This window comes from Phascolarctos cinereus, unplaced genomic scaffold (assembly GCF_003287225.1).
Source record: "Phascolarctos cinereus isolate Bilbo 61053 unplaced genomic scaffold, phaCin_HiC Scaffold_7;HRSCAF=346, whole genome shotgun sequence".
Classification (NCBI taxonomy): domain Eukaryota; kingdom Metazoa; phylum Chordata; class Mammalia; order Diprotodontia; family Phascolarctidae; genus Phascolarctos; species Phascolarctos cinereus.
The window spans coordinates 12,168,175-12,190,669 of NW_027556180.1; the positions used below are offsets into that span (position 1 = coordinate 12,168,175).

General features: G+C 49.6%; 1 protein-coding gene across 2 annotated transcripts in view; it reads left to right on the forward strand.

Moving 5' to 3' along the window:
* The first annotated feature begins 2,108 nt into the window (after positions 1 to 2,108).
* The window catches only part of ILKAP (ILK associated serine/threonine phosphatase), a 37,591-nt gene continuing 17,204 nt past the window's right edge, over positions 2,109 to 22,495 (forward strand). Inside the window, exons 1-5 of one of the 2 annotated variants that reach the window (XM_020988972.2) lie at positions 2,111 to 2,572; positions 8,646 to 8,714; positions 16,751 to 16,816; positions 17,328 to 17,384; positions 22,198 to 22,317. In XM_020988972.2, coding sequence (XP_020844631.1) covers positions 2,518 to 2,572; positions 8,646 to 8,714; positions 16,751 to 16,816; positions 17,328 to 17,384; positions 22,198 to 22,317 — 367 coding nt within the window. In that variant the 5' untranslated portion in view covers positions 2,111 to 2,517. Of the gene's footprint in view, positions 2,573 to 8,645; positions 8,715 to 16,750; positions 16,817 to 17,327; positions 17,385 to 22,197; positions 22,318 to 22,495 lie in introns of both variants that reach the window. The other variant, XM_078147315.1, reaches the window with a different exon arrangement.

A 22,495-nucleotide genomic window follows, 5' to 3' on the forward strand; every position in this document is an offset into this window, starting at 1 on the left:
GTGCTCACAGAGGATGGCGTCCGGGATGGTGAGGGGGCAGGATACCCTATTCAGGAGGAGCTGATTTTCAAATTGTCAGTGAACATCTGTACCTCAGAAAGGCTACAAATCAGGGCTCGGTGGATCGCTTTGCTGATTGTCCACAGACTTAAGAAAGTGAGGGACAAAAGGTGTAGGTGCTCTTATTATCCCCATTTCACAGATGAGGAAATTGTTGCATGCCAAGGTTAAGTGACTCAGAGTCCCTACTGTCTGAAGCTGGACTTGAACTCAGGATTTCCTGACCAACCCCAGCACTCCATCCCCTGTATCACCTCTGGCTGGCAATGGAACCAGGGAGGCCTGGATTCAAGTCTAGCACATCTAGTGTCTAATTCACTTCCCTCCTTTTGCGTCCCAGACAACTCGGAGTTGCCTCAGTGACTGCAAGCGCTATCTCTGGCCTCTTTTCGTATCCCCAGCACTTCGCTCGGTGCCTGGCACACAGGAGACACGATGTCGGCTGACTGATTGACTGAGGTGTTCCCTACAAGGCGGCTACAGGTGCTGACCCTTCCCCCCCAAACAGGGGTCAGGGCCTGGAAGACAAGGACTGATCTCGCTTAGCAGAGGCAGCACTTGGCTCAGCTAAGGTCCCCTCGGCTCATCCTATGAAGGCTGTCATACTAGAGAAGGATCGGAGGCTTATGAACCCCCATCTAGCCCTGGCCCTACAGCTGGTAAGGAGGTCCTGGGGACTTAAATCCCACAGGATCCTCTCTCCTGCTCTCCTTGTACCAGATCATAGAGTTAGTGCTGGAAGCAAGCTGGGGTCACTTCAGCACAATTACTTTACAGGTGAGAAAACCAAGGTCCAGGGAGAGAAAAGACCTGCCCAAGGTCACTCTGGTAATGTGCCATGGTAAGGATTTAAAGCCAGCCCCAGCCCACTGCAGCTGATCGAGGGCCTACTACACGCTCCACAGTCCGGCCACACAGGCTCCCTTGTTTCTCACACCTTTCCCCTTTCTGTATTTACACAAGCTGTGCCCTATGCCTGGAATGCAATCCCCCCTCAAGTCTACCTCTTGGAACTCAAAGCTCAGCTCCTGCTGCTTCCTCCATGAAGCCGTTCTCCATTCCCCACAGCTGCTAGCGCTCCCCTCCTCCCCCTTGCATTTTCATTGCATAAGTTTATCCCTATTGTTGATCTAATTAACAATTACATTATGCTTATGGGAGACAGCATGACACAGTGGATAGAAAGCTGGCCTCAGAACCAGGAAGGCCTGGGCTCAAATCTACCTTCTGACCTTGGGCAAATCTCTAAGATTGCAAACTGCAGAGAAGATGCCCCCCTGCACTGGTGGAGAGTCTCCTCCTCCAGGGAGTGCCCACCCAATCTATCAACAAGTTTTTCTTCAGGGGCTTTTATGCACTAGATGCTGGGAACTCAGCGTACCAAGAAGATCCTAGCTGCTCAGAAGAGCTTGCACTCCCCTGGGAGGCACAAGCCCAAAGACAAAGAGACAGCACGACTAACACACGACTGACCCCCAGAAGCAGGTGACAGTCTACAGAGAGCTAGGGGCCCCCCAAAGGGCTTCCAACTACAGGGTTCAAGACGAGTGGCAAAGAGAGGGAGAGCCCAGGGAGGGGCCGCTGCAAAGGTCCGGAGGTGGGAGATGGAGGGTGGCCTGCGTGCGGGAGGCCATCTTGGCTGGGGTCCAGTGGGGCGGGGCTGGCCGGAAGGTCATCTTCCCTTGGGGGTACTGGGAGCCACAGGGGTCTCTGTTCCCAGAGAGAACCTGGAGGGCAGGGCTGTGTCTCCCTTTGGTCCTGCCCGGCACCAAACCCCAGCCCTAGTGCAGCCAGCCCACACACTCAGTAGGCTCTGCACACAGTAGGCTCTTGATTAGTTGCTGAAGTGAGGGGTCAAAGCCTAGGCCGCTCAGTTCGGGGCGGTGTCTCACAGGCCTCGCCCCTAGCACAAGGATGAATGACATCCAGTTGGCCCCCGCCGGGAGGGGTGTGCGCATGCGCGGCCCGCCATTCGGCCAGGCCCCAGGCCCCATACTAAAGGTGGCCTAAAATCAGAGCACGGCGTCCCCGAAACCTCCTGACACACCGCGGGGGAGGCAGCCCGTGTCCTAGGGCCGGAGGAGCCGTCTTCTGGCTCCGTCGCTCGTCCCTTCTCCCAGGGCCGAAGCACCGCCGCCGGCGCGGAAGCACGCCGATCCCGCCTCCGGGCTAAAGCACGCGGCCCCGCGTGCCCTCACTTCCGGCTGTGGGCCCGCCCCATCCGGGCTCGGGCCGACCGCTGATTGGCCGCCTCCTCGCACCCGCCCCCTAGGGGTGATTGGCAGCAACAAGCAAGGCCGAGGCCGAGGGCGCCGCCGTCGTCGCTGCTCCCGCCTCAGCTTCTCAGTTGCCGCCGCCGCCTCCGCCTCCGCCTCCTCTTCCGCCGCCGCCGCCGCCGCCGCCACCTCTCCGGCCGAAGTTCGGCTCCGTGCGCGCGCCGCCCGGTTCCGGTTACGGATGGACCTGTTCGGGGACCTGCCGGAGCCGGAGCCCTCGCCCCGCTCCACAGCCGGTGAGGCTCGGGGCGCGGGAGGGGCGGGGGCGGCTGGACCCGGGACCGCGGGCCCTGGCCGTCCCCGCCTCCCTCGCCCCTCCCCTCTTTCCCCTGTCCCCTTTCACTCCCCTCCCCTCTCGTCTCCACCCCCTGCCCCCTCTCCTCCCCCTCTCCTTCCCCTTCCCGTCTTCCTCCGCTGCCCCTCCCCCTCCCGGGTGCTGTCAGGGCCCAGCCAGGTGCACGTGGAGGGGGCGGGGGCAGACGTGGACCCAGCCGGCCTTGGGCGTGTCCGTGGGCGCGTCTGTCGGCCCCTGCCCTCGGGGGTCCAGAAGGAGCAGCCCCTCCTCGAGCGCCGGTCACGCCCCGAGCCCCGGGGGCGGGAGGGGGGCTGGGGAAGGGCCTTCCCTGCCGGGACCGCCGCTCTCCCTGGGAGTCCTGGGACCGGAACGGCTGGGGGGGGGGCGTCCGCCCCCGCTGTACGAAGCCCCCCCACCCAGCCTCTGATGATTCTGCCTTCTGCCCTTCTCCGAAGTGATTGATGAGGCCCCTCCCCACACCCCCCCCCCCCCCGTGGGCCTGAGCGAAGGGCCGGGAAGGCAGCCCCCGACCGAGTCTTGGTCACAAACGTGGGCTATAGAGCAGCGAGGTCAGTGGCCTCGGCTGACCGCCTCTCGGCGCCTTGACTCCCCAGACCTCGGGGATGGCCGGCTGGAGGCCGGAAGGTGCCCGGGGGCTGGAAGAGGCGGCCGGGCCAGTGGCCTGACCTTGTGAACCCCAGCTTCCTCCTCTGCAAAGTGAAGTGAGGAGATCTCTGAAAGCAGCCCCCAACCCCCCCCCGGGGGTGATTCCTCCGTGAGTGAGACCGGGCGTGGGAGCACGGAGAGAGCTAAGGGAAAGCACGCCTGCTCGGGGCTCCCACCGGGAGCGCTCCCGCCGACCCCCGGCTGGAGATGGGGCTGGTGCAAAGAGCCGCCTGCTCTGCCCGGAGCACCCCATGTCAGCTAGCCCCGTACCTTCTGGTCCTTTCCATTAGTGTTTCCAAATCCGTCCACAGTTTTTCAGGAATGACACAGTGATCTAGCAAACATCTGACGGCCTGCTGTGGGATTAGGGACTCTGACTGAGCTCTCTGTCTTAATAGGATGCCCAGGCTTCAACTTTTATGTGGTTGGGGGGGCGGGGTTGGCAGAAGACCCGATAGGAATCCTGGTTGGTCAAGTCACCTAATGGCTCTGGGCCTGTTTCCTCGACACCTGTAGTGTCTAGTGTCTGCCTCACACTGCTCTGAGGGTCAGATGAGATCATACTGGCTGTTCAACTCTCAGAAAACCCTGTGAGGTGGCTGCCATTTTTGTTCTGGTCCCCATTATACAGATGAAGCAGCTGAAACTTAAATGCCTTGGCCTGGGTCAGTCAAGTGAGTTGTCTGAGGCAGGATTCTGTCCTAGGTTTTCCCGACTTCCACTGGTCCAGATTTCCTCTCTAGCTTATATAAAGATAGCATACATAAAGCACTTCGAAGGCTTTAGAATGCTGTGTATCAGTTATTATTAATAACAGTGGGTGCTTCCCCTCCCCCCCACTAACTAATGCTGTGTAACACCTAATATTGTTTTGAGGACAAGAATCACAAACTTAACAAGCTCCTTCAAATTATATAGAGCTGAGACTTGTGGGTTATGGTTGCTGTATAATCTCTTAGACTTAGTGTGTCAGTATGGCAACAGCATATTTTACAGAAATGCTCATGATCCTTAAGAAAAAAATGTGAGATTGACAATCAGTTTATTCCTAACACCGTACCCAGACAGTATTACAGATTTATGTCAGCTTGCCATGCACAGCCCCATCTTCTTGATGTTTTTATTAGTGATTTGGATGAAACCAGTCTGATCAGCATAATGATCAGCTTTGTATTTTACCCAGAATTGGGAGGGCAGAATCCAAATCCAAAATTACCTAGTTGGGTTGGAGGCCAGTCAGAGTTGAAATTGACCCATGTAAAGCTTAGCCTTGGAAGGCTTCTTCAGCCATTCAGCGAGAGGGGTCGGATTAAATTTCTGAGATTTAGAAAACTACAGTGATTGATCAGTGTTATATAGGTTATAAGTGGCAGATGTGGGCTTCAAACTGGGGCCTCCTTCTGACTCCACATTCGGGGTCCTTGCCACTGCTACCAGCCGCTTAAGGCCTAAGAAATTCCCTTCTATGGGACAGACTTGACCACAGTGTTAATGCATACGTCATCATGGGAGGCTAGGGCTATGTTAGTAGGAAAGACTAGCTAGCATGGTGTTCTAGATCAAGTCACAAAGATTTGGGTTCCAGTCGTGCCTGACAAATTACGACCCCAGCAACCCTCAGCAAACTCCATTGTAGATGAGTTCCTAGCCTGCCCTGGCAGCGGGTAATAGACAGACATGTGTTGTTGGGCTCAGGGGCTGCAGCGTCCCCTAATTCTGCACTGGTCTTCTTGCATTTGGAATAGCTTGTTCCTATCAGAGTTGTTTTTTTGGCCCAGATTTGTGATTCCATGCATGAAGGAAACCTGCCTTACGACTTCAGGCCTTGGAAAGCTGCCCTTGCCTGGACTCACTCGGGCAGTATGTGTCTAACTGGAGGCCAGCTCTGGAGTCCTGCCCCAGCTGTCCCTCAGGGTGCTAGAGAGACATCAGGAAATGAAAGTGTGTGCAGAAGTCCATGACCATGCTGAGGAGTGGTCTGGAGGTGGCCTTAGAGATGACTGAGGCACAGTGCCAGGTTTAACATGTACAAAGTACTTTCCTGTGAGGTAGACACGTGATGGCTATCATGGAGTATTGACAGACCTTAGAATGAGACCGTGTTGGGTCAGCGACAATTGAAGATCGCCAGCAGTGGAATGCCTGCTGCCGGGAGGTGACATTTCATGACATTCAGGCAGACAGAGGCTAGAGAATTCCTCTGGCCTGTGTCCTTCCCGTGCCCACTCCTACCCTTCTGTTTTACAGATAAGAGTATAGCTTGTAAGTAACAGAGCCAGAATTCAAACCCAGCTCCTCTGGCTCCGGATCAAGCAAGCTAGGGGTCAGTCAGCAGCAGGCACTTACTGGGTGACTCCAAGCTCAGTGCATTAAGCTCTGTGCCCCCCTGGATTGGGAATCGTGACCTGGGTTTATTCCTGGTTCCAGTTACTGCCTCGCATGCAATCTGGAACAAGTCCTTGTGACACTTTTTGTTTCACCTTCGTCTGTGATTGACTGAGAGGCCCCTTCCAGTTCTAAATTGCTTTGTTCTAGCTTAGAAAGATCTCAGCTTAGAGTCAAGAAGAAACAAGGCTACCCAGTAGTGAATAGAGGCTGGTGGGAGGAGACTTGGCCCAGTGGAAAGAGCACAGGTTTAGAGTCAGAGGTCCTGAGTTCAGATTCCACCTCCATCATCAAGATGTAGGACCTTTACTTGTCTGTAAAATGACCGAGTTGGGCCTTGGGCTTTCTTAATATGAGGTCTGTGAATGTGTGGTTTTTAATTATTTCAGTAAAACTGGTTTTCTTTGTGCTTGATGCATTTAAAAATCATTCTGAGGAGAGGTCCAGGACCTAAAAAACAGACTCAGTAGTCTGTGAGATTCCCATTCCCTCTGGTTCTAGATCTCCGATCTTCTGGAGGTATTAAGAGAAACTCATCAAGAGCTGGTAGAAGAAAGAATGTCTCATTGGGGGTGAGGGTCACCCTTATTAGGAAGATCGTCATTTTTTAAAGTTGGGTTTGTTGTAAGCTTACTAAATATAAAACGCAATATACAAAACATTTCTATATAAAACAGTTGTAAAGAAACTACTCACTGGTTTTTAATAATGTGCCTTTAAAAATGGCCTTTAGTTTGTCAAGTATAGTTGCTTAGAACCCGTCTGTCCCGGCGGCCACCTCTCCTGGTGTACAGCTTGCCATTAAACTTGGTAGTAGAAGCCCTTGGGCTAGGTAGGTTTCTCTCACTTGAAATCTCCAGGCAAAAACAGTTTTCCATTTCAGTTTTTCATCTCTGAACCTCCTTCACCCTGGCTCTTGTCTAGTTTGTTGACCTTTATTAAATTATGCAGAGATTATTTTTGGCTTGACATTTCCAAAACCCTCTTATGCATTAGAGCCTTAGTCTTTAATTTCTGTATTCAACTCTGTGTTTATCAGTTCTGAGGAGTTTAGCTGGTAGGTACGTTTTTAAAAATAACTCGCATTTTTCTTCTCATGGTGTGGGCCTTTTGCAGTCTCCCTTAATTTAATTTTGGGTAAATTTTTGGTTATACTTTTGGTTTCATTTTTTTCTTTCGCCTCCGTTTCTTGGGGAATTATTCCAAAAAATCTTTGTTAATGTATCAGATATCATACAATTCTCAAAAACGTATTTTTATACTATTCACTAAGGAAATTCTCTAATAGAAATGGAACTCTCCAGAGATTCCGTCCTTTGGAGTCCCTTCCTTAGCTTTCCTTTGGGAGTTCAGCCTTGAAGTCAGAGCCCTAGGAACGTGAAGGGACAGCATTGGTAAGGGTTGATGCAGCGGTGGTTGTCCCCAGGTTTGAGTTATGTGCCATAAAAGGGTTGTCTGACCTTAGGGTCCCTCACAGGATAAATCAACAGCTTTCATTTTCATTCTTAATCTTGACTGCTTCTGTCACCTATTGATTCTAGATTTTCTTGTTGACAGCACCTTCCTTTCCACTCTCCCTTTCAGCTTCTTGCTAAGGCCTTTAAGCTGCATAGCTGTCTGACCTCTAGCATAAACTATAAATTTCCCCATTAATGTTTCCCTGCTTCTGGTTGCCCCCCCTTTCCTGATTCTCTCAGACCACAGCCAGTCTGACCATGGCCTCCCTGCTCTACACCTCCAGTGCCTGCCTCGCTCTGCCAAGCACAAGCATCTTCTCCTGGTGTTCAGGCGGCCAGCCTGCCTTCAGCTTCCTTTTCCTGCCTTGTGTCCCATTTTTTACTCTCCAGAAGAGGCTGTGTGGTGGAAATAGATGGAGAGCTGGTGGCCTGGAGCCAGCAAGAACAGGGTTCGAATTCCACCTCTGATACACACGGAGAACACCATAAATGAAATCCAGTCCAGGCCCCATCTTTATTCTGACTTCTTTTGGTACACACCTTATCAGCAAACTTGAATGCCTAGCCCCTTAATAATCTCATGCTGTCTCCTCCCCATACCTCTGCCAATAAAAACCTTTGTCTTGTCTAGGAAGATTCCTTCATTTTCCCTGTCCTAAAATGCCCTCCCCAGTCTCTAGTGCCACAGGGTGCCTGTGCCCTGGATTAATTCTGTTGGCGTTATTTGTGTGCCTGTCTTCTCTCCCCTGTTAGATCCTAAGCCCTTTAGCAGTAGGAAATATGTCGTTGCTTACCTTGTATTCCTCAACGGCTTACACGTGGGTCCACAATAAATATTGCGTTATATTTATGTCATGTATGAGGATTACAAAGCACTTATGTCCATAAGAAACAACGTTTGTCATTCATTCACATGTAATGTATGTTGTGTTCAAAACATGGCTCCAGGGAGGGAGAGAAAAAGAAATTGAAGACAGTATCCTGCCAGAAAAGCCTGAGTAAATAATCTTCACCTCCTCAGGTCTGGACTGGGTTGTCTTTGTTAAAGGTTTATGGAAATTGAAAGCATTACTTTTGAAATTCCACACTTCTTGGCATAACTAGTTTTTCAGATTCCCCTCTTGTAAAGCTTCTCTCTTCAGATCAGAAGAGGGCCCTGTCTTTGGGCGGAGGAAAACGGGGAGATGTGTGTCAGGAAGTAAGGCATCCAAGGTGGACCTTAAGTGAAGTTGTTAGTTCAGCAAGTGGTCCCCATGGCTGCAGTGCTGAGCATTATGGGAAATGGTACGAAGTTCTGTGTTTGTATAGATGTGGACACATATGTACCAGCTAACAGTAATCCTTATTAGTTTCCCTGTCTCCTCCAAGTTCTGAGCTGGATTTTTCTATTTGAATTTTCATAGATTACAGAATTGTGCGACCCCCTCCCTTCTCTGAGGAAGGATCTGGAAAATGAGATTTGCTGGCTGTGCGTGTTTTGAGTCTTCTGTGATGCTTGTGTTTCAGGGAGAGAAGCACAGAAAAAAAGGCCTTTGCTTTTTGATGATCTCCCGCCGTCCAGCAGTGAGAAGTCAGGTAAGAAAGGGGAGTGTGGCGTGTGTTCTGGGGGCTGAGATGAAGCTCATGGACTGAGCAGTTCACTCACACATATTGAGTACCTCGGCACCTCTGATTTCTAGACATTGTAGGGGATACAAGGAAACGAAACCAAGGGGCTTTACTTTTTGAAGTTTACATTCTAGTCGAGGAATAAGATGTAAGCCAAGATAACTAAATTACACACAGTTATTTGATTGATGTATCAGAGAGTTTGTGAAGTTTGAGGAGGAAGCCATTTGTTCCCAAGGAAGGCTTCCTGGAAGTGGTGGCATTTCAGTTGGTCTTCAAAACATGAATAGGAATGCATCTGGAGAAGAGTGGGAGGGGAGCCATTCTGGCACAGGGAACAGGTGGGGGAAGAGAAGAGGATGTACCAGATGTTTAGAGCTCCTGGAGTAGGTCAGTTTGGCTAGGGCAGAGAAAGCGTGAAAGGCTGAGCTGCTGAAGCTTTGGATTAGAGGATTGATGTGTCTAGAAGTAAGGGCAGAAAAGATGATATTGCCAGCGGCATGAGACAGACCGAGGAAGTTTGGGGTGCAGGTCTGGGAACGTTCCAGATAAAGATGTCTGTGGGAATAGAGAAGAGGGGGGAGTTCTGAAATGTATTGGGGAAGTGAAATTGACCGAATGTGCCGTGAAGGGAGGGAAAAACTGTATGACCCCAGCCTACCAACCCGGGGACTGACTGGGCGAATGGTGGTACCACAGACTAATCACGAAGTCAGGAGGAGGAGGAGGGTGAGTGGGAAGGTAACTCAGTCTCAAGCTTGCTGAGTCTGAGGTGCTGGCAGGACATCCGAGTGGGAGATCCAAAATACAGTGAGCTCTGAAGAGAGACCAAGTTTGGACAAATGCATTTGGGGATCAGAATAACATTGCTAACTGGACTAGTATTCTGCCTGAAAGTTTGCTGAGGGTTAGGGTTAACTTCCCTCAACAGAATGCTGTGAGGTGGGTAGTGCAAGGATGATGATCCCTGTCTTACAGTCATTGGGAATGGGATTGTCTAAGGAAAGGAGGAGGAGGGTCACAGGTAGCCCCCCGAGGGCACCCAGGAGAAGCAGCTGGAGAGGCTCTGCTTAGCCCTACAGCAGGTCAGCTCGGTGTCCAAAGTGCCAAGATCTAGGACAGTGAGGCATTTGAAAGGCCCCTGGAGGTGGTCATTAGGGCTCTGACCTCTCAAAAAACCAGTAGAGGGGGGAGCCAGAAGCCAAACTGCAGAATGTTGAAAAGAAAAAGGACGGTGAGCAGGTAGAGCCATCCCGCAGAGAGGGCTTCTCTAAGAATTTTATTTGGGGGGGGGGTGGCGGATGGTTGGGTGAGCCCCAGGGGTGGTTTTGTTCTGTTTAGGGTCCAGCAAACCTCGGCAGCTTTGTGAACAGATGGACAGTGGTGGTGGTGAGCGGGAGATCGAAGGTGCCCAAATGACCAGGGCATGTCAGAGGCAGGCTTGGAGCTCAGCTTGTCCTGACTCCAGTTCGGGGTACCATGCACTGCCTGTCCCTGAATGTGGCCGTAGCCAGCTCCCCAAGGCTCAGTTGCTTGGGATCATTTTGGGCAGTTCCTAGCCAGTCTCTTACCTGGGACTTGGGGGCCTGATCAGAACTTAGGAACTTTGTCATAGCATTGAAGCACTTTCAGAAATTGAGTGGTTGCCAGCGTGATTGTGCTTGTTGAGGTCGGGTTAGGGGCACATTTGTGACCAGTATCATTTCTCATTCCTTTGTGATAGCAGCCACAAACAATACATTAAGTACTCTGATTCAAAATAGTTTGAAAACGGGGTTAATTGGATGTTCATTTTAACCAAGAACATATGCATGTGTTGCAGTTTTCAACTAATCCAAATACCATAAAATACTTAAAACCCTAAATAAAGGCATCTTTTGGGGATGGCACAAAAGGTGCTCTAGGGGCCCACATTTTGTTAGGAGTCCCCTGCCATTGTACTGATCTTTAAGAAACTAGACTTGAGTTTGGACTGACCAAGGCTCACCTTGGAAACAGCCTTTTTTTTTTTAAGTCACTGTTAACTACATGCTGATTTCACATTTGTCTTCTCTAGTGAAATGGCATGTAGACTGTATCCCCAAGCATGTCTGGCTCTTTGAGCCTTTTGATTTTAGGGTCCAGAAGAAGTTAAGAATATATGGAAAGGCAGTATGGGTCCAGCTGTGCTGGATAGCATTCATCTCCCACCCCACCGTCACCAAGCCTTGCATGCCCTTTGACCCAGCAATACCACCCCCAGGCCTGTTGCCTACAGAGACCAGAGAAAGTGGAAAAGGACCCATGTGTCCAAAAACATTGATAGCAGCTATTTTTGTAATGGCGAAGAAGTGGAAACTGAGGCAGGACCCATCAGCTAGGGGATGGTTGAACAGATGGTGACATGAAAGGGATGGCTTTGGAGGAGGCTGGGAAGACCTTCCTGGACTGATGCAGAGCCAGGAGACCAAACCACTTGGGAATTCTCATTACTGTCAAAGCTCCCCCTCCAGGCAGGCCGGTTGTGAGCTCCAGCTGACTAGGAGGCTATCACTGCAGGCATGGAGGTTTGTCAGGCTTGAGGAAGTGTGATTTGAGAGAAAGTAAATGCTCATTAATTGACAAAGATTTGGGCAGTGTGGTCTTCTAGAAAGAGCCCAGGCCTCAGGAGGCCTGAGGTCTGTGCCTGATCACCGACCCTGTGACCTGGGTGCATCACCTCCTCTCTCTGAGCCTCAGTTTCTTGTGTCTGCAGTGTGTATAATAACTTGTCTGTCCGTGGGGTTGGCAGGCGAGGCAGTCGCCTAAAATCATGGTGTGTGCCTGTGAGGTTTCTGCTGCTGTTCGTAGAGTGGCACGGTCCCTTGAAGCTTCCTCTGTCGGTGGCTGTCTCTAGAGTGACTAAGTATCAGGAGGCGGTGTCCCCTGGGGCATTCAAAGGGGGAACCGGAGCTGACAGTTCAAGTGCTTGTTCTTGGATGTGGTGCTGTTTAATTTCTAAGTACTTTTTATTTTAATGCCAGCTTAAGACTGCAGGCAGCCTGTAAGGGCTGAGGCTACAATTCCAGTTAGACTAGGATGCACATTCAAAAGTAATCCCAGAGTGAGGTGAAACATCAGAAACAAGGCGATGAGAGGCAGGCAGCCCACTCGTCTGAAGAAAGAAAAACATCATTAACTGAAGATGTGCAATCATTTATGCTGAAATGCAGTGGGGAAAAAATGTGCAAGAGGGCCAGAAATTGGATGTGAACGAAGCATGAGCTGCTATTTTAAAGTGAAGTATGAGGGGGCAGCTAGATGGCGCAGTGGATAGAGCACTGGCCCGGGATTCAGGAGGACCTGAGTTCAGATCCGGCCTCAGACACGTAACACTTGCTAGCTGTGTGACCCTGGGCAAGTCACTTAATCCCCATTGCCCAACCAAAAAAAAAAAAAAAACAAAATGAAGTACGGTAACAGGAATGTTTTGGTCGAAGGGCAGCATGCTGGGAGGAAGAGCATTCTCAGAGGCCTTAGCACTCCAGATCTCTTAGGAAGGCATGCTTAGAGTCTGGTGGACAGGGTTGAGAGTGGTACATTATTCGTTGAGAATCAGCTGAAGGACAGTGATACAAATGCTCTTAAAGACAGGCTGTTTTCCATCTTCACTAGGGATGGAGCAGAAGGACGGGGAGTACAGCAGCACATACCCCTGGGTCGGAGCCCCTCTGTTCAAATCCCACCTGAGATTTGGCAGGGTGACCTTGGGCTGGGCCCCACTTTCCTTGTTTGTAAAAAGAATCCCATCCACCTCTGGGTTTATGATCCTCTGAGTCAAGGAAGACTCGGGTGTTTTAGTCGCATAGAAGAGCTCTTGTACTGAGCTTTGAAGCAAACAGCGTTCCAAGAAATCGAACTTTCTAGGCAGGCGTGGTAGAAAGCCAGTGCAGATTTGTGGCCTCGGGAGGAGCGTCAGAACGATCATTTGGACTGCCCACGGTGGGGTGATAATGCCTAGCAAGTCTGGGGGAAGTGGGCCAGGGTCCAGTGCTGAAGGGCTGCAGTTGAGCCAGCAGTAAGGAAGCAGCCCCTGGTGTTTCCTGAGCAGGCACTGACAGGGTCGGGGCTGTGCTTTAGGAAGGTCACTTTGGCAGCCGTGAGGGAGGCAGGGAAATGGGGCAAGAGATGGCCAGGGCTTGAACAAGGTCGGTGACTGGCGAGTGGAGAGAAGGGGACAGCTGTGAGATGTGGGGGAGGTGATGCCGATGAGCCCTGGCGGCTGACTGGATGTTTGGGGCGAGGGGCGGGGAGGGTCGAGGACGGTCCCCATGTGGTGGTGCATGCGTGGAGATTGGTTCGGAGGAGGGGGTCCTGGGTTTGGGGGACAAAGATGAGTTCAGCCTCTGTTCAGGTCTGTTGAGTTTGAGGTGCCTGCGGGACAGCTGGCTCCAGATGTGCCGTGATCCATAACTGGGTCTCTGGACAGGTGGCCTCCTTTTGTTCTACAGTGATTTCATGAAGTCCTCTGCTGGGAAGGGAGAGGGAAAGGGCTCTTCGCCCCAGTACTCTCTCAGCACCTTCCTCTGTTCCCCTGGGCTTTCCTGGCATCTCAGTGCAGGCAAGACCCAGCTTTTCTGTCTGCTGGCAGTCCGCGCCACAACTTACCTTGGAGCCGTTTCAGATTGGATGCTCCATGGGCCTCTTAACCGCAGCCTGTCCAGAGCTGAGCTCATTCTCTGCCCTGCGCAACCCCCTCATCTTATCTGACCATTTAATTTTTCCCTCCTTTTTTTTATCTCAGTGAAGTAGTTGAGTAGAATTCCCCTTCCTCTCTTTCAGTTCATTGGTTTTTAAACTTTTGTTTACTGTGTTTTTCTAAAAAGAATTTTTCCCATTATTCTCCTTCCTTACATTCCCTTTCTATCCTAGCCTTTTATTCATTGATTCAGGGCCCTTACCCTTACTTAAGTCCTTTATTCTCTCCGTTCCTCTTGGGATTCGAAGTTTTGAGGTGCCTCTTTTGCTCCTCTCAGTGCCTTGTAGATGTTGACCTCTTGCCTCCTTTTTTCCTCTTAAGCTCACTCTCAAGAAATAGCGATTCCTACAGGTGATAAAGAGGATATTGCCCCATAGCAGGAATCTTCTTATGTCCTGTCACCTTTTCACCCCCACGCCCACCCGCTGTGATCCATGCACACTGCCCTGCCCTGGTTTTCCCTGGAGCAGGATGCTTCCTATCCTGGTCAGGCATTTTTCCTGGCTGCCGCTGATGCCTGGAATGCTCTCCCTACCTCCTGGCTTCCCTAGCTTCCTTCGAGTCCCAGCTAAAATCTCACCTACAGGAAGCCCTTGGTGCTTCATGTTACTTCTAGTGCCTTCCCTCCGTTGATGCTGCAGCCAGCTTAATTCTGCATAGTTGTTTGCATGTTGTCTCCGCCGTAAGACTGTGAGTTCCGGGAGAGCACCCAGCAAAATAGTGGTTATTTTAATAAGTGCTCACGGACTGACTGGTGCCTGAGTAATTGATCGCTGTGGAATTGTTAATTGTGACTGCGCTGCGTCCTGGAGCTGGCAGCACACGGTTTCTTTCGGGAGGCGTCCTGTGGACTCTGTCGCTCAGTTCTCGGTATTCTGTTCAGAAGTTCTGGGCAGTTGCTTTGTGCTGTTTCTTGCACTTTTGGTGTTCAGGCTTTTTGACTTGTGGTCTTTTGGGAGACCGATAATCCTGAAATTTTCTCTCCACGGTCGTTCTTTGAAATCTGTATGTTTTGCTTGTGTGGAGTCTTGCTTTCTTTTTGACATTACTCTCTTCTGCCTCTTTTCTTCCATGTTGTCCTTCACGTCTATGTATTTGTATTCCCAGTTCATTAATTCTGTCTTTTGTCTCTGGGTGAGACTCACCACCGTAGATTCAAGTTTTTCTGTTCTGCCAGTTATTTCTGCTGTGCAAGCCGTAAATTCTGTTTCATAATTCTAATTTATCTTTTTTTTTTCTTTTTTGGCTAGGCAGCGGGGTTAAGTGACTTGCCCAGCTAGTAAGCATCAAGTGTCTGAGGCTGGACTTGAACTCGGGTCCTCCTGACTCCAGGGCCGGTGCTCTACCCACTGCGCCCTCATTTATCTTTTAAACTATTCAGGAACGTGCCACAGTGGTTCCGTGCTCTCTTCAGAATCCGCAGAGCCCTCCACTGCGTCATTCGTTTGCCGTTGTCTTGCAGCAGTCAGTCATTTCTGTCTAGACTCTTTTCCCTGAGCTGCAGGCCGTATTTTCTTCTGCTGTCAGTATCCTTCCTGTTGGTTTGTCTGGTTATGTTCAAGGTCTTCCTCCTGAGCTCGCTCTTTGTTTTCCCGTGTTGCTCACTTTCTAATGCCTCTTGTTCCCTCCCCCAATTCCCCCTTTGACAGCTGTTAACCCTGGTAGTGGCAAGAGCTCAAGGGTATCTCAGCCTCTTCCCATGCTGGACAGTTCACTTGTCCCAAGCATTTTCCCTCAGGTTTAGTCTGGTGCCACACAGAGCCATTGATATGCATCAGTGTCTGGCTCCTGGATGTATTTGCAGCCCCAGCAAATTCCTGCCCTTTGGATCTGCAGCACTGGGAAGGGAGGTGGGGTGGGCTTGTGAGATAAGTCCATTGCAGGAGTGTGGGTCAGCTTGTGCAAGCCCCACTGCTTGGAGCCTGGGGACAAGAGGAGTTGAACGTGCTCGGGGTTAGCTGCTAATTTGCTTGGTTCATTGAAGTTTTTTGGCTTCTTCTTGTTCCAGATCATGAAGACAACTGCAGTTGCTTCAACTCTAGCACATAATTCCTAATTTGGAGAGGTTTGAGAGGTCTTGAGAATCATAGAAAAGCTTGTTGGCCACCTGGCCTTTGCTTAATCCTCATCTTTCTTGATCTCTCTACATCCCGTAAGACTATTACCCGTCCTCTTCTCTTTGATACTTTTCTTCTCTGAGATTTTCAGGATACTACTTTCTCCTGGTTCTTCTACCTGACAGCTCTTTTTAAGTCTTTGCTGGATCTTCATCCAAGTCATACCTGCTAACGGGAGTAGGGACGGAAAAAAGATGGGCAGGCCTTCTAAGGCCCTTTCCTTTTTTCAGACTTCTACATATTATAGGCAGACTAAGTTCTGAGTCTACATATAAGTAGTTAGCTTTCGATGCTGGCTTGTAGGTTATTAAATGTTCCTCTCTCTCTTTCTTTCTTTCCCTCTCCCCTTCCCTCTCTCCCCCCTCTCTCCTCTAGACATTTTACATTACACATCTATATAACATATTAAGTACTGTTTAACTGGATATTACATTCATAAAATTTTGTCTGTTCTCTGAAAGGCATTTCTAGTTCAGAGATTCCCATATCTTAAACTCTTTTGGAACAGAAGTAACTCTCACAGAGGTTCCCAAACTTATTTGATCTACTGCCCCCTTTCAAAAAAAAAATTACAGAACACCCCCTTGGAAATCTACTTTCTTTAACCCTTTAACAATTTTGTTTTTCTTTTTTAAATTTGTATCATTTCAAACTACTACTGCCCCCCTGGATCATTGCAGCGCCCCCAGGGGGCAGTATCACCCACCTTGGAAACTCACGCTAGAAACTTACCATTACTTTGCTGAATCCTTGGGACAGTTACAATTTTCTTTTCCTTAGGTTGTGTTTTAAAGAATAATTAGGTTAAGCAATGTGGATACCAGTGTTATAGGAATGGTATAACAGGAGTTTACATTTATCCTTTTCTTTGAAAGACCTGATAGTCCTTAAAATGTTTAATGCATTACTTTTTGTTCCCAAAATAAAAGTTTGTAAGATGTATAATCAGTGTGTGTGTGACTAGATAGGAACAGTGAGAATGTCCATGGTAGTACTCAGCAAAAATATGATTTATTTGTAGAACAGAACATGCAATCTTGTCTGACAGTTGGGAAAGTCATTGAGTTAAAGATAGTTGTCCCAGGGCATTTTTATCATCTAGACTTTCTTTGGAGAATTCTTCCTCTGATCTAATTAGACATGTTCTAAGCCTGTTCTCTGTATTTCAGGGAAAGACGTACAGAAAGGATCTTTGCTTTTTGATGACCTGCCTCCAGCTAGCAGTGCTGACTCAGGTACAGTCTTCAGGCTCTCCCAGGTGTGTGTCAACCTCTCTCCTCATCCTGGGATTGTAGTTGTCTCAATCTTTCTCCCTTTCCCCCATTTTCAACACACAGATGGGATAGGTGTTGGACTGTCTTAAGTTTTGAATCAGAGGCATCAGGTAAGGCAGACAATCAGCTTGTAGCTAGTAGCCAGCCCTGAGAAAATCTTGCCTAAGAAATACAAGCAGATTTCTCTGGTTCGTTCAGCAGCCACATTTGTTGTGCTGGTTAAAATGAAGTCGACTCTTTAAAGCTGATTTCTGTTTCTTTGACAATGATGCATTTCTCTAGGGTTGGTATCAGGTAAGTCCAGGGTCCTCCTGCTTCCGCCAGCGTCCCTGGTCTCAGGGCTGGTGCAACAGGGCTGTGAGTGGATGTCAGCTGGCTTGGGGGTGAGGTGTCCTGGCGGGGTGGACTTGGGACAAGAAGACCTTGGAAGGAGGCTTGTCTGTGACTCACTGGGGCTTCTGCTGTGTTTCAGGGTCAGGGGGATCTTTGCTTTTTGATGATCTTCCACCTGCTAGCAGTGGTGACTCAGGTAAGTGGGTGAAAAGAGGTTCAAGGCAGTGCTGTCTGTCCATAATACCTCGTTCACATTTTAGCCTTTCTTGCCAAAGATATTTCCGGCAACTTACAAACCACAGCATTGAAAGAGAAGAGATGAAAGCTCAAATTGAACAAAGTCCATTTCGCAGAAATAGAGTCAATGATACCTTCCTTGGGGTCTGTTCTCTGTCACACTCTGCTTTAAATAAACCCTTGGCATATAAATCTAAAGATCCTCAAATTCATTTTTTTCTATTTCTCTTTTTAATCTGTTATCCAGTTTGGCAAACATTGAATGAAACAGGAGCTTTGCTAGGTCCTGGGGGAAGAATAGGGCATTTAAGACTCATGGGACTTAACACCTTGCAGCAGGATTGTGGCGCACACCCAAGTGACTGTGATGCATGAAAGATGCCTTGAGAGGGGAAGGGAGCCGTGTGTTTTATAGCCTATGTTAGAGCAGGAGTGTCCCGGCCAGGTCAGTTAGGGATGGAAGACCACAGGGGAGCTGGCAGGTGCATTCAGTTTGTAAGGGTGAGTAGGAGATCGCAAGCTGTCTTTAGCGTGGCGTGAGCTGAGATAGCAAGGTGTTGGAGAAGAGCCAGAGGCAGCAAGGCTGGAGGGCCGGGAGTCTCTGTGCTGCTGCAGGAAGGAGCACAGGCGGTGAAGGGCTGCAGCTTGTTTAGGGAAGCGGACAGCAGGGCTCCTTATCCTGCAGGCGGCTAGGTTTCCTTAACGATTGGTATCCATCCACTCTGACGAGAAGAGAGTTCTCCCGGGTAACTGCACAGGCTTCCCCCAGCACACCTGGGCGTGCAGGGCTCCGCATCTTGCACTTGACATCTGCCAATTGGGATGTGGACTCGCGAGCCTCAGAAGGAGACGGAAGGGACTCTTTTCTTCTAAGGCTTCCCAGCACCCTAAGCTGCTTTTTCAGAAACCTACATGGTAAACAGGAAGCGGCAGTGATTCACAGTGGACCATTGCTGCCATGGAGCCCCGAGCACCGGGGCTGCCAGAGGTAGGGCCCTAGGAGCACCCGGCAACTTCACTACCCACAGGCTCCAGCCACAACATCCCCACCCTCCCATGGGGCACCGTGTGGGCCAGGGCAGAGAGAGCTCTGATGCAACTCCCTCTTCACTTCTGCAGGCTCAGTTTTCTCTTCTGTAAGTGGTGTAAAACTTTTGCAGATTAATTGTGAGATTCAAACAAGATTATCATGTGTGCTCAGTGCTTGGCAAAGCTCGAAGGGCCTTAGGACTAGCAGCTGTTGTGGTGTTACTGCCCGCTCAAGGGGAGGCTTCCCTCTCATCCCACTGGTTCTCCTGCACCTACGTTCAGCAGTACTCCTTGTAAGAGCGGTTGCTCCCACCTGACGATAGGTCACTGTTCCCCAGAGATCCCTACTCTGTTCCAGCAGGTAAAGCTGTGAGTGGAATTTCCCAGGGACAAAGGAATAGAAGAGAAAAGGGCCACAGGCAGAGCCCTGGGGAGCCCCCAGTGTTCTGACACCTTTGGAAGATGAGCTGGGAACTGGTAGAGGAAATGGGAGGAGAATCGAGAGGACCTGACATGTCTGCAGCTGAGAGAAGAGGTGACCCTTCAAAGGAGAAGCAGCGTCTGCTGCCCCGAAGGATCTGCGCAGAAAAGGCCCTTGGGTGTGTCTCTGGGGACATCATTTGTCACCTACAGAGTGCTGAGGTTTGAAGAAGATTGCAAGAGGATGAAAGCAAGTGATGAAAAAGTGGAAATGCTGGTCATAGACCCTTTTCTCTAGATATTTTAAATGGGAGGAAAGAAATGAGACAGCTTGCTGGAGTGAGTGAGTTGGGGGGCAGGAAGTGAGTTTTAGGCTTGGGGAGAGAGATGTGATGAGTGCCTGAGAGGATGATTACCTGGGCAGTTTTGTAGGTCATCGTAAAGGAGCTGATGGAAAGGGACAGATCGGAGATGAGGTGGGGAGAGAATGATCTCTGCGGCAAACTCCGAGAAGGACATTGGAGCAGACGGGGATTAGCTGTGGCAAGGAGGAGGCCCACCTCTTCCCAATGGACAGCCCAAAATGGTAATGCTAACAATAGCTAAAGTTTAGATAGTGCTTGTGTGCCAGGTACTGTGCTAATAAGCATTTTATAGTTATCTCGTTTGGTCCTTAAAATGACCCTGGGAGGCAGCTGCTTTTATTATCCTCACTTTACAGAGGAGGAGACTAGGCAAACATGGTTAAGTGACTTGCCCAGGGTCTTATAGCTACTAAGTGTCTGAGGCTAGATTTGAACTCAGGTCCTCTTGACTGTAGGCCTGGCGCTCTAACCACTGCTGTGATAGGTTTTGAACTGTAAGTTGGAGAGGAAGGTCCTCATGACTAATATCTTTAGCACATTTATGGGCAGTGGTTAAAATCTTAGGTGGCAGTTCTCAAACTCTTTGGTCTCAGAATCCTTTTATACTCATCAATTATTGAGGACCCCTCCCAAGAACTTTTGTTTATGTCGATTATATCTATCAGTATCTACTACGTTAGATATTAACATGACGTTAAATATTATTAGGAAAATAATTTTGGCCTTGCGGACCCCCTAAAAGGGTCTTGGAGTCCCCAGGGGTCCTCACACCACACTTTGAAAGCCACCCTTGTAATCAAACATGTAAACTTTTTTGGGTTACTGCGTGGTAGGAAAGATGGAGGTCAGAGAGGGTATTTTACATGGGTAGAAGTCCCTGCAGCATGATGACAGGCATAGAAAGAGTGTGCCAGGCACTGAATTCTGTGAGTAAGGAGGGAGATTGGCATGAAGGCTGATGTATTGTCAACAAAGATCAGAATGCAGCGATGTGGAAGGATAGAGGGAACACTCAAGAGTGTTGGACAGTGATGGGTAGCAGAAGGGAGCACCCTGGGTCAGGCAGTCGTCCTCCTCACCCAGCATGTGTCAGGGCCCGAGAAACAGAGAATGGTACCCTCTGGAAAGTGGTCAGAAACACAGCGTCTCCTGGGAGGAGAAGCCAAGCTTCTGTGGACATCCAGAGGTGGTTGGTTTGAGCTGAAGGCAGCTTGGTCAGCAAGAGGCCCAGAGAGTGCCGAAGACGTAGTGGAAAGGAAGAGAAGAGGAAGAGACAGGCTATGGGGGCAGGGTGTAGGTGAGTGACACTGAGTGTAGGGAGGAGTAGCCAGGAGACAGAAATGGATGGAGGGAGAGGGAGGGCAGCTGCGGACTGGTCCAGCTGAGTCTAGCCCCTAAAGGGGACACGTGTATTCAGATTGGCACTTTCAAAGTTATACTGATGTATAATATGGTAAATAGTGGAAACAGGCAGTGCAAATTTAAGTAATGCCATGTTTGTACCTGCATCCCTCAGTGGTAAGGATTTGGTCATTGAGTCACTGCTCACATAATTCCGATGTTATTGAAGAAGAGAAAACATACTGAAAATCCAGTTTGGGGGAATATGGCTTAGTCTAAGATCTTTGTAGTCTAAACAGTCTTTGATCAGCAAAGTTGGATCCCTCTGAAGTCCCTTGTCCTCCAGGTGCCTAGAGTCTGGTAATGGGGGGAAAGGGCACCCAGACGGGGGGGGGGGGGGGGGGGGGGGGGGGGGGGGGGGGGCAGCCTTAGGGCTCATTCTGCAGGCGCAGGAAGAAAGCTTTCTTCCCAGCACTGCCCCTTGTGGCCAGTAGGAGGTTAGACAAGTGTCTTTACCTCATGGGGCCTATTTCCTCATCTTAAAGGAAGTGGGCTGAGCTCATTGGAGAAGGGGACAGAACCCCAGCTCTGTGACCCTGGGCTCATCCCTTCACTGATCTGTGCCTGCCTCTGTTTCCACATCTGGAAAATGAGGGGATTTGGCTCAGTAACCTCTGAATTGCTGATCTTTAAGGAGCCTTCTCTGTCGAAGTCCATGAGAAGGAACTAAGAATGTCTTAGGAATAGCCCCGGAACACGGCCCTTCAGTTCATCTGCGTTTGTCCGTGTATCACACAGCCCTTCGGTCAAAGCTTGGCCGTTTGCCAGTGAGCATATCTCCAGCTAAGGAAAGAATAATAGTTCCTATTGTAATAGCTAACATTTCTATAGCAAAGCATTCTACAAATGGTATCTCGTGAGCCTCACAACAGCCCTGGGAGGGAAGTACTGTTGTGACTCCCATTTTACAGATGAAGCAGAGGTGAAGTGTCACACAAGGTAGTGTGTGTGACTGAGGCTGGATTTGAACTCGGGTCTTCTGACTTCAGGTCTAAAGCTCCATCTGCTGCTGAGCCCTGAGCTGCCATTTTGAATTTTCTGGACCATTAACACTGACTTAAAGTAGTTGTTGCTTAAAACATGTAAGAAAAGTTCTTCATACTGAGCAGTGTTTCTGCACTTTGGCTTTAAATGGTCCTTGGGTTTTTTTTTTCTGAATTGATTAAAATCTGTCTGTTCATTTATCAGTTTCTGGAAATCTGCCAAATTAAGATAGGCATGTGTTTGCCTTCGAAGGTGCACGTGTGTCATTGTAGCTTGTGTGTGTATAGATACTCGTGTCACAGCATTCGGCTGCCTAATCTCAACGTCGGTCTTGGTGACCGAGGAAATAATCACTTTGCCTGTGGTCTCTTCCACGCTAGGTGTGCGTGTGTGGCTTGAAGTGACCGCTGTTTGTTTTGAAGTAGAAACCACCGTGGTGCCAGTCTTGTTTGGCAGTTCTCCTTTTCACCTTTGCTTGACCAAGTTCCCTGTGTTCGTTGGCTGGTCTGTCTGCAGGTGCCCAGGTGGCCATCCCTGCCATTTGAAGTGGTCCGTCCTCTGCTTTTCTTCTAGGTTCACCTGCCTCTCAAGTGTCCCAGGGACTGAAGAATGATGGGAAAGGAGCGAAACGGAAAACTATGGAGGAGGAGAAGAATGGGAGTGAAGAGCTTGTGGAAAAGAAAGTTTGTAAAGGTTTTCAGACAGTTTGAAAACAAATGTATTAGATGTTATGCCTCACTAGCCCAGGGAGTGGGAGAAGCAGCTCCAGTTGTCCGCTGTTCATTTCTGTCCCTAGGGGTGTGTTCTTTATGCATAGAGCATATCTCCTTTTAGTTTGTTTTTCTTATTTCCTTTTCCTTTGACCTCTCTT